At 43.9% G+C, this 11,612-nt stretch overlaps 1 protein-coding gene across 1 annotated transcript in view; it reads right to left on the reverse strand.

Moving 5' to 3' along the window:
* The window catches only part of ST7 (suppression of tumorigenicity 7), a 241,790-nt gene that overhangs the window by 5,130 nt on the left and 225,048 nt on the right, over window positions 1-11,612 (reverse strand). Inside the window, exons 14-16 of the mRNA XM_059397510.1 lie at window positions 6,924-6,987; window positions 6,042-6,134; window positions 3,258-3,397 (exon numbers count right to left, since the gene is read on the reverse strand). Of these exons, the coding sequence (XP_059253493.1) occupies window positions 3,258-3,397; window positions 6,042-6,134; window positions 6,924-6,987 (297 nt within the window). The remainder of the gene's footprint in view (window positions 1-3,257; window positions 3,398-6,041; window positions 6,135-6,923; window positions 6,988-11,612) is intronic.

Here is an 11,612-nt window from a genome sequence, read left to right on the forward strand (position 1 = left end):
AGAGAAGACCCAATCGGGCAATTCATCCTTCCATTCCTGGTGGTGGTCTTGGCTCCGGCAGCCCCGAATCGCCTAAACACTCAGAAGTCCAGGCGGCACCCCAGGCCACTGAAGTCAGCAGCCCTCCAGGGACAAGGCAGGTAGCCACAAGTCACTCAGAAGCCCCCTAGACGCTTGCACAGTGCAGCCCGGGGAAACCTCTGACGGCTGGAAAGCGATCACTTCAGCAGCTCTGGCCGTGCACCACATCCTGGCAAGTGGCTGTTCAAATGCTCAGCTTGCTCCAGACCAGTGTTCTCAGCAGCAAAGCCAGCCCTCAACCCCCAGCCTCAGAACTTGCTGGAATCCTTGATAGAAACACAGACTTGTGGGGCACCTGCGTGGCTCATTGGATTAAATCTTCTGCCTTCAGCTCAGGTCATGATCCCAGGGTCCTGGGATCAAGCCCAGCATTGGACTCTCTGCTCAGTGGGGAGCCTGCTTCTCTCTCTCTCTCTCTGCCTGCCTCTCTGCCTACCTGTGATCTCTGTCTGTCAAATAAATAAATAAAATCTTAAAAAAAAAAAAAAAAAAGAAACACAGACTTCTGGGTGCTAACACTCAAGATTCTGAATTTCTGGGGGTGGGGCCAAATGAATGTGGGGCCAAAACTCCCACAAAGTGCTATTTGCTTGTTTAATGCAAAGTACTGGGAAAAATGACGTATTTGGACCAAAAAAATGCTTTAAAAAATGTTTGAGAGGAACATTGAAAGGAAGAAGAATTGTCTAATGTTGTAAATATATTCCTGTTTTATGTTTTACTAAGTTAAACTCTAGTCTACTCAGAATTTTGGCAACTATTTTTACTCAGAGGTTGGCTCGAGGGTATAATAATGAATAGCAGAGGTCCCTAAACTAGGGAGCATCCAGCATGGGGGATCCTGGGTTTAAAAATCATGGTATATACAGAAGACTTAAGGAAATTTGAGATGTTCTACCATTAGTCAGTTAGAGGTTGGAGGTGGCTGTGGATATACTAGCTGTCATAGGAATTTGCAAGAAGGAAGAGACTTATTGAGTATAATGTTGGAGGGCAGAACAGGAACAACAGGTGCATATAGGAGGGAGGCAGATTTTATTGTGTAAAGAAGACTTCTAAGTGATCCAACAATGAAATGGGCTTTGATGTTAAGTAGGTGAGTTCCCCATCACTGAGAGTATTCAAGAAGAGTCTAGATGACATCACATTACTGTTGAAGGCAATTTGTTTAAGGTCCCTTTCAACTCTAAGAGTCCATGATCATAATTACAAAAGAAGAGGAGAAATGCTAAACTGTATCTGATTTTTACATTTGATTCTTTCTGCAGAAACCACTACCATTTATTTATTTAAGAATCATTTATTGAAAACCTACTATGTGCAAGGCACTGTGCAAAGCTTTGGGGATACAGAGATGAGGAAGACACAGCCCTGCTCTCAAGGAGCTCACATTCTAAAAGGGGGACAGACAAGTTTTCAACAATTTTAGTACAATAAATGTGATAATATAGGTATTCATGGAATACTGTGGAAGCAAAGAGGAGAGACCTCTTAATTCAGCTTAGGAGAAGCTCAGAAAGAAAGCTGAGTATAAACGAATTAAGAGAAGTTAGTAGAGTGGACAAGCTGGGGTGGTGATGGGGAAGGGCATTCCATGCAGAGCAAATAGCATGTGCAAAGGCACTGGGTTGTACAAGAGCCTGTGCATCTGGGAGTGCTGAGTAATTCACTACGGACTACAAGAGTCTGTGCAAGAGTTGGGAGAGATGAGGCTGAAGAGGCAAGCAAGGCTAGATCATAAAGGACCTTGCATACCATGCTAAAGAGCTGAGGCTTTATCCTGAAATCGGTGGGAAACCTCTGGAGAAATTCAAGCAGGGAAGCGCCATGCTCAGACTTGCAATTTGGGAGAATCATTCTTATGTCAGTGTGAGAAAAGGCCTGGCAAGGGATGAACCTGGAAGCCAGGAGACCAGTTAAGACTCTTGCAGAGGAGTACAAGCAAGAAAAACAAGACCTAAACTAAGAGAGAGGGGCCACGGGGAGAGAAAGAGGGGAAGAAGGGGCGAATGACATTTACTGAATGCCCAGTGGCTTAGGAGGTTAGACCCAACACGCTGTGGAGGCCGAGACAGGTGGGGTGTGGGCAGTGAGGGAGAGGAGCTCGGGAGGGCTGCTCCGCTTCTGGCTTGAGTAACCGTATGGATGGCAGTGCCATGGCAGAGGTCAGGAATGCAGGAGGGGTGCTTTGGGTGGTGGGGGAAGGAGGGTGATGAGTTCAGTTTTGGAAATGTTGAGATTGAGGTGCCGGTGGGATTTCCAGTTCATCTTCAACACGCATGAAAATACTCTGGCAATTCCAGTCCCTGAGCTCTGCCGAGCAGAAAATGTCAATCATCTGGAAAGGGATTAAATCAACCCAGCCAGGTTAGAAATCATCCTTTCTGACTCCACTCGCCTTGAAATCAGAATGGCGTTCCATGGAGACAACACTCTTTTCCTTGTTCCTTCTATTTGAAACTCATCTGGGGCAAAATCAGTAGTTAGCCTCTTTGCGTGTGCAGGTAAAACGGTGGGTTTTCAACAAGGAAACTGGTTCTGCTTGTCTCTTGTCAATGCAGACCGTTTTTCTTATCAAAGCTCCTCTCCTCTACCCTCCTTAAAGGCTCTCACTGGATTTCCATATTCTAAATGTCAGGTCTGTATACTTCTTCATGTAAGCTCTTAATATACTTCTTAACCACAAGCCCTTCACACACTCTTAGTTCATTCCCCAAACAAGCCAAAGTTTGAAGCCATTAAAATACTTTTTATTTAAATCTTTGAAAATGCAAATCTCACCTTTATTAAAGGAAAAGACCCACAATATCTAAAAATTAGAAATAATGTGATTCAACTTACAGAAAACAGAATAACTTCCCACACATTTTTCACGTGCTAGGATTCCCATAATTATTAAATTTAATCCTTTTAGACTTCATGCTTTTTTGAATTCTGGGATTTTTGTGTGTGGTGTGTGTGTATGAAATGAAGCAAGGCATGCATTAGCAAAAAACCTACACTTTTTCATTGGCCTTCAACTTTCTGATTCCACCGACAAAAATGAAAATTAAACAGTGAGCAAATGATCAATACAGGCATATCCTTTCCTACAGGACGCTGCTTCGTTCCTCTCACGCTCTTTCCCTTGGCTTCCCTTGCCCCTGGCCTCAGGCTCCCTCTTGGCAAATACTCACAGCTTTTGCGAAGACCCCCATAAGCTCCGGGAACTGGTGTGTCAGGAGGGCCAGCATGGCTGTGAAGGAACACAGTCCGGCAGTGAAGAGAATGAAGAAGGGAAGCTCCTTCTTCGGGTAAACTGAGACTTCATGGAAAGCTGTGGAAAGGATCCAGGGGGAAGTATGAGTGCCCGAGTGAAACGCCTTCTCGGGGCATTTCTGTCTGTGGGATGGACTCTTCAGAGCTGTGGCTAAAGCCTCTCAGAAACACCAAGGCTGAGACACCTGAAAGAACCAGTGCCACCCTCTGGGCCGGCCTCTGGCATGCCTCTCGGCTTCTCCCGAGGTCCCGGTGACAGGGCCCATCTGAGGACATTACGCATTTGTGGGGGAAAAGGAATACCATCTCTGCCTAATACATAATCCTGCTTTCTCAAAAGAAAACACAAATAGAACAAAAACCTTATTCCCATTATAAAATACATGTTCATCGGACAAAACCCGATAAATCCAGAATTAAATATACTGGGGGAAAAAAGTCTCTAGATTTTGACCTTCCTGTAATTTTTTTAATCATTATCATGAGGCCACATTCGTTTATCTTGTATTTTTTCCTGGCCCACTCTGAGTATGTTGGCGGAGGGAGCCACCCTGACAGACATTCAGCAAGAACCTCACACACTGGCCAAGTCAATCTGCAAAGGCTGGAGATCAAGGCCGTGGGCGCTACCTGACACCACTGTAGGAGACTCCTGATGATAAATATACTTCCACCATCAGCAAAAAGTAAACAACTGGTGCCCTTTAGAGCACCTTTTATAACTTTAATGTTTCCAGTGTTGGGTTTGGGGAAACCAAAAAGCAGGTGGAACCAAAGCCCAGAGAGAGGACTCCCTGCTTCCTGCTCACTGGACGGCTGGAGCTCCCCGGGCAGTGAGGTGCTTACCGGGGGAGCTGGGGCTGGCCCACGCAGAGAAACCGGCCCCAGCGGCCACCCGGGCTGTGAAACTGCCTGGGAGCAGTGCTTCCTCTCGAACCAAAAGGACCCAAGTACTACATTTTCTTCAGGAAATCCAAGCTCTAAAGGCCTTTCCTCGACCGTTCAGCTCCCATTACTTACAGCCCTAAACAAAAATCCACTGGGCCTGAGACAGGGTGGGGAGGGAGCCGGGAGGGACCAAGCAGAGACAAACTTGCACACTTAAATCCCAGTGGCTACCTGCTGGGATTCAAAGGAGGGGCAGAAGCACACTGGGGCCCTAATGTCCAACAAGGGGACTCTGACTGTACCAAATGTGGAGTGCATTCCAAACAGGGGGCCCTCTTTGTATCCACACCATCCTGGCTGTCAATGCCCAACCCCTGAAAGATTGTGAGGGAAGATCAGATTTTGGACCACTGCATTCAATTAAGTAAATGAGAGTCATAATTTTCAATTTCAGCTTTACAGAGATTATTCCTATAAAGTTTCTTTTGAGAGCTGTAATCTTGTTCTAATAGTCAATCTATCCCCATGGAAACTTAATGGGACTCAATTAAAACATCTTAAAACAGTGCTTTTCAGAAAACGGTCTTTCTTACCAGAAACAGAAAGTTTAACAAGGATCTCCCTGAAGGGGGAGTCCAAAGGTAAAGTGTGGGTCCATACCAAGAATTTCTGAAATCAAATCTAATGTAGTGTGAGGCACCAGACCCTTTTTCACAATAAAGCCCGGGCAAGGAACAACACATCACTGAGCTCTCCCAGATCCCTAGGTAACAAATGGGAGATAGACTCCTGCTGCTTCAGTCTGAGACAGTAATTCCTGCTGCACCCAGACCCACCACGCAGGAGATTTGGATGGGCTCAGTAACGCTGTGCACCCAGGGCTCCAGACTTACCCTATGCCCTGGGGCTAGGAGAGAGGATTTAAGGGGGCCTGTCAAAGGGAGGCGGTGGCAGGAGAGAGGACAAGGAAGAGAGAGCAGCCAAAATTTGGAGCTTATTATCTGAGGGAGAAAAATATGTCCTAAGTAGGGGCCATATGAGGAGCGTGGACAAGATCCCTGCATACAGTATGGTTTGATAAATCTATTCAGCAGGACTTATCAAAACAATGTTGTATTACAGTAAACCGAATCATGCTTTCCACACGCGGCATGGGCCATCAGACTGCTAGCTCAGAAGGTTCTCGAAGGCAGGGCCCCCCTCGTGCTGCTGCATACAGCGCCGAGGCCACACCTATGCTCTGCACGTGCCACACCGGCTCACGACATGCAACCATGAGACGCTCCCAGGGAATCCCTGTGGCCCAGAGCACTGCATCATCATGGAGATCACGCCCGCCCGGCCCCACAGCTCTGCCTCTGGCAATGAAGTCAGCGTCCTGCTGCTGCCCTCCCATCCGTGACTCATCTGCAGCCCCCTCTGAAGGCAGCGCCCCCGCAGCTTCACACTCCAGTCTGTGCAGACCGCATTGGATCGGCTGCGCCATTCAGCCAGAACCCTGCACAATGGAGCAGTCCACGAACATCCACCCCAAACTAGTGGCTGCTGCACTCGGGCCAACCAGCACACGATGCCTCCGCATATAAATGTCAGGGCTCCAGGGTCTTTCCCTTTGATGACTCTGCGGAGACCTGGAGCAGCAGGATGGCACACCCAATCGCGTAACTCACTTTAATATGCACATGCTATCAAATAAGGGCAGGCTTTGGGAGAAGAGTCGTAAAAGACAAAGAATGCTACAAACATTTATCATTCCCACCTCTCCCCATTCCCAGATTCAGACATGAAGAGAGGGATACAGAAGTTAGACTTACACGGAAGCAGCTCTCGGTCTGCTGTTTCTGTACAGATTGGGTACGGATAAAATAGATGCCCTTTTTCCAAGGGATAAGGGATCATCCGAAAAGCTGAAAATGAAAGACAATATGTTAGAGGGTCAATATTTGTCTCATAATGTCTCAATTCCAAAAAGGGGCTTTAGAGCATTTTTATAATGGTAAACACTTCTACAAGTGAATCCCAGCAAGGATGCGAGACTTACCCAAACTGTGAGTTATGTGCCAGATAAACTGTCAGAGACACATTATGATGTATGACTCATGCATTAATCTCACACTATATATTCTGGGCAAAACTCACAAAACTGGGTGGGAGGGGGTGCAGAGGAATAGGGAAGCCATCGGTTCAATGCCCAGGATTTCCTCATCCATGAAGTATTATTACAATGTCACGAGCACGAACTCAATATAGCTCAACTGATGTTAACAACACAAACCTGGACTGAAATGCTTCCCCAAGAAGCAAATGTGGACTGACTTGCTGAAGCCTGTTACAGATGTACAAATATGAAAGGCATTCTACCATGTCTATTTAAAAAAAAATAAGTCTAGGTAGATGAGAATTCCAACCAAGATGGACAAAAACAAAATAAAACAAAATCTAAAAATGCATGACTCGGGAGGTATTTCTAAACTTTATGTGAAACTTTTTAATCTTTAATATCACATGGGGGAAGAAATGGATCCAGAGAAGTTGATTATCTGCAAGTTGATGATGTCAGACCAACTAAATTCTGCTTTTGTGGCTTCAAACAATGTTAGGTGTCACGCTGAATTATGGTTTTCCAATCAATCCATCCCTCTGTGTTATCACGTGTGTTACTCCCCGTTATGATGTGAGGAGTGTGTTAGTCTCACTGTTGCTCTGAACGCAGTGTTCACAGTAATTTTCCTTCGACAGATTTCCTGTAACTACAGCATGCTGTAGATAGAAAATAGAAAAACCGCACCCTACACTGGCAAAGTCAGGTAACAATCCTTGCCTTGGTGTGTGTGTCAAAGGGGGGGGGCACACAACAATCTCTTCAGTCTTAAATGCTGTATTTCAAGGAATCAGAGATACATCCTCAGCTGGGTAATCACCCGCGCCTTCTCAAAATGCCGTCAATGTACACATTTATCTTCTGCATACTTATTTCAAACAGGAATCAGAAACAAAGAATGTTCTCCCTCACAAGAAATGACAAGGTTCCATTGTAACCAGCATCAGTGCACATATGGTATTTATTCTGGTGTCTGAATATTATTTAAAAGTAAAAACATTATGTATGTGATTCCAGCATTTGGAATGCAGTCAATCCACACCACAGTGGTATCACTCTGAGGTTACAGCACATTGCCATGGAGAATATAAATCACTATAAACGCGGGATTAGAGCAGAGCCAGTTTGCTGGCAGTTTGCTGAGGTAAAAATGTTATCAATTTTCCTCTTGTAACAGAAACCTCTTAAACAGAGATTAAAACATTAAAAACACCCCAGACTTTAACTCTTCTTAAAATGAAAGGCTCACCCTAGTTCAATCAGACTTTTCTTTCATGCAAACAAAGATGACTTTTGCCTGCTGCTACAACAAGAGCAAGGGGTGTTCTCAGCACAGGTTGTTAACGCACAAAGATCACTGAAGGAACCAGTATCTCTGGAGAGGTTTGCAAGACAAGGGGGAAGAAATTATATAACAACCCCCCCTCCCCACAAAACCCCTTTTAGTGCCTTTATAGGATACACTAAAATCTCTTCTGGGAAGCAGTGTGTTTAAACTTAAACTACAATATGGCAGGATTTTAATACCATTTCCCATAAACGAAGGCTGCTATGAAAGCATCCCAAAAATGAGGGAAAACCTACGTGGAAGTTTTGTTGTGTGTGTGTTCCTTTTTTTTTTTTTTTTTTTTTTGTAACCCAGATTCTCTATGTGCAACAGGGCTGCTGTAATTAAGAATCTGTTCAGGTTCACATGATCTAAATAAACCCTCAGTTTTCAAAGTGGCTATAAATTTGAATGCTACATTTTATTCAAAATTGAAGTCAGTTTGCACTTCGGGGAGCAATTTTTTAAATGAAATATAGGAGAGCAAGATCTTGAGAGTGTTCAACCATAGAAATCAAATGCTTGGTTGGTGTCTTTTCACTCAGAAGCCAAATCTTTTTTGCAGCAGTATTTGGCACGCATACAGAATTCCATGCACCAAGTTAGTCTTTTTCTTCTAATCAGTTCTGGTCTTTTTGGAGGGGGTGGAGACAGTGATTATATACAACTTAAACACACACAAACACACACACACACACACACACACACACACAGGTCTTCCTGCACCGTCCTCCCCAGTCCCCGAAGGCAACCTCCATGACTGTAGAGATGCTTACGATCCTCTTAAAATCTCTTTCTCGTGTCAGTTGTCATTTACATTGAGTTCATAAAATAAGATTAAGCTTTTTGGCTTCACTAAACAAAAGCAAATACAATTTCTGTTGGCAATTCTATCCTTTACCCACCCTGCTGCGCAGGGACCAGGGGGTGGGAGATAAGCAGTGGAGGCCTGGAGAGAGCAGGAAGAGGCACTTGCCAGCTTCACCTCCCACCTCCTGATCCCTGTCACTGAAAAGACATGCAACTGCTCCACAAGAACCTCACAGCTTTAGCTGAATGTCCAGAAATTTTGCAAGTGCAAGTAGGAACACACTGATTTGACAGTGCAAATGAGAATGGAAAAAAAGGCATCTATTTTATGAATTTTATCTATTTCATGAATGACTACAGATCTCCTAAAAATCTTTGTCTGGAAGAACATACATTTCAGAGGAATTAAAAATATACAATGTATTTGGTGAAAAAGAAAACAAAACAGCTGGGCTGCTCCATGTGAATGCATGGGACACTAGCAGTGTTTCTGCCTTTTTCTCTGGGTGCCATCACCTCCCTTACCTTGACTTCTGTTGCGCTGGTGAGGAAGGGGCAAAATGAAACCAGAGTCGGCTAATGACCACATGGAGCCCCGCAGTAAAGCCTGAGGCATTACACTGGCATCCTCTCTCCCTGACCAGATACATTTTCTAGGCTCCACACCTGTCAGTGCTGGGCTCCCTAGAGATCCTAAACTAACACTGGAGAAAAAGTCAAGAGAATGAAAACAGGGATAGAAGGACGGACACAGGAATAAACCAATTTCCGATTTTCCCAGCAATTTCTAATGACCTCTCAGCCTACCCACTAATAGCAAGGATAGAAGAAGATAATATCTGATATTTTGTCTCTGTTGCCTTTTCAAAGTGGATCCCGGGGACCTGTGTTTAGACAGATTACTTGTAACAGCAAGAAGTGCATTTGAATCCCAGTGCCACATCATCAAACTGCGAGTGCCTTCCTCAGGTACCAGGGACAGAAGAGTGAGCTACACATTGTCCCTGCGTTGATGGGAGCTCACAGCCTATGGCAGGAAACAGATGGTCCAAGAATCCTGAAAATCTATGTGAATGATCTCCCTGAGGTAGCACCCCTGTGCTGTGTATGTAACGGAGGAGCCGTGGAGGCGATAGCTAACAACGACCTGAACTTGACCAGCTGAAAACTAGATGACTGGATGGGTCATTAGTCTTTGTCCAGTCTCTTTGTCTTAAAAACGAGAATACTATAGACCCTGAGAACCTTAAAGAGACCACGTGTGGCAAAGGTGTCTAAACATGGGGACTGATGGCTCAATAAAAGTCAGTTTTCCCTCTATATTCCCTTTCTACTAAACCCGTAGTTCCGGCTCTCTCGATCAGGTCATATTCTTGCTTATAAGTAAAAATGCTGCTTATTTATAAATAACTAGAGGTGCAAACGACAGAATAGAAAATTATCATTAAAATACAAATTTTACAATTTCACCCTTGGCTCTAAAGTAGGTAACTGGCCATAAAGGCTATTTGATCTTCATGAGGTATTTGCACACAATCATATAAAATTCTCAAATCAAAAGCCCAAGGTACTGATCTGCACTCTTTCACTATTTGTGGTCTTGGGAAAGATCGCTTCCCTTTGGCTCATTGATGTACCATTCCAATTCTGAAGAGAAATTCTAGAGTTTCCAATGATGTACCATTCCAGTTCTGAAGAGAAATTCTAGAGTTTTACAGCAGATTCACTAACTTGTTGACAAGCCTCGACCCTCTAACACTGTTCCTACTTCCATGACAGTATTGCTTGGATGCACACTACACATTACATAGATGCGTGTGTTAAAATATGCATAGGTGAGCACACATGAACAGATGTATGCGTGTACACACACACACACACACACACACATATTAACATTTCTCTCAAAGCATTTCAGAGTCCTATTCATCCTGTATCTCAAACATAATGCTTGGTACCAAGGAGGGACTCAATATGTGCTCACTGAATAAAGGAATATGTGAATTAATGCACAATCAGGAAGAGACAGAGTTTCCCCTTTAAAAACTCAAGTGGATCCAAATTATGGTGAGTCACCATGGCAGAACAAAGGGAAGGGACAAGCTGGCTCCACCAGGCAGAAGATGGGGAGGCGCTGCATGAGACCTGGAGACTGGCTTTTAGTGTAAGTTAGCTTCGACCGGGAAATTTAGCAGACCATTGCCCTCTCCCAAATTATAAAATTTAGCATTGGAACTACGGGGTGAGGGGTGGGGGAATCTCTCTTTAGCAGTGCAAAAGGTACCAGCCCTTTGGACGAAAGGTCTGGTTAGTGGAAATGCCCGAAGGACTACATCTTACAGCAAGGAACATTTACCATCAGGTTCAAAAAGAATAAATTAGAATCGGAATTTCATCCTATGCTCCAACAATGGGCCATTTTCTCCTCTCAAAGGAAATACTCTGTCTTAGTCCCCCCCCCCCAAAAAAAACACCACCTTCAAATCTTATACATTATTTAGTGAATTCTTTGGGGAAAAAATCTCCAAAAAGAAAATAAAGAGTCTTACTTGGTCAGGTGGAAAAAAATGGAAACAAAGAAAGGCTAAGTGATTTACCCCATGGCATACTTGTCTTCTGATATATAGAACTAGAAAATTAAACCTTGAAGTTCACAGCTGCGGTCAGCAGACTACCCTGCTTTATAAAATAAATACAGCCAAAACGAGCCTTGAAAAGATCGAGGTAGGAGGGAGAGAAGGCCACATCAGTATTTAATATAGGTAAAACAGAAGATGTGCCATTTAAAATAGAGTCCCACAAGGCGCAACGCTGTTGTAAATAGACCCAGTACAAATGAGATTGCTCATTTATATAGGTTTTGTATATTCAACTCATACTTGCAGTAATGTGCGTGTTTGTGTGTGTGTGTGTGAGGATAACCAGAACCTACAGTGTTTAAATAAGATAAGGTGGCAGCTGTATAACGAACTAAGGAATGTATTTTTAAATCTTGTAAGTTAAAACTTTTCCCCTTTCTTGATTATCTTGACTTTGAGGAACATATTGTGCAATTTCAGAGGCTGGGACAGTGATGAATCAAACATTTTAGAAACCTTTGAAATGCTGATGTATTTGTGGTTGAGGACTCAGTTTTTTTTTTTTTTT

This window comes from Mustela nigripes, chromosome 4, assembly GCF_022355385.1.
Source record: "Mustela nigripes isolate SB6536 chromosome 4, MUSNIG.SB6536, whole genome shotgun sequence".
Lineage (NCBI taxonomy): Eukaryota > Metazoa > Chordata > Mammalia > Carnivora > Mustelidae > Mustela > Mustela nigripes.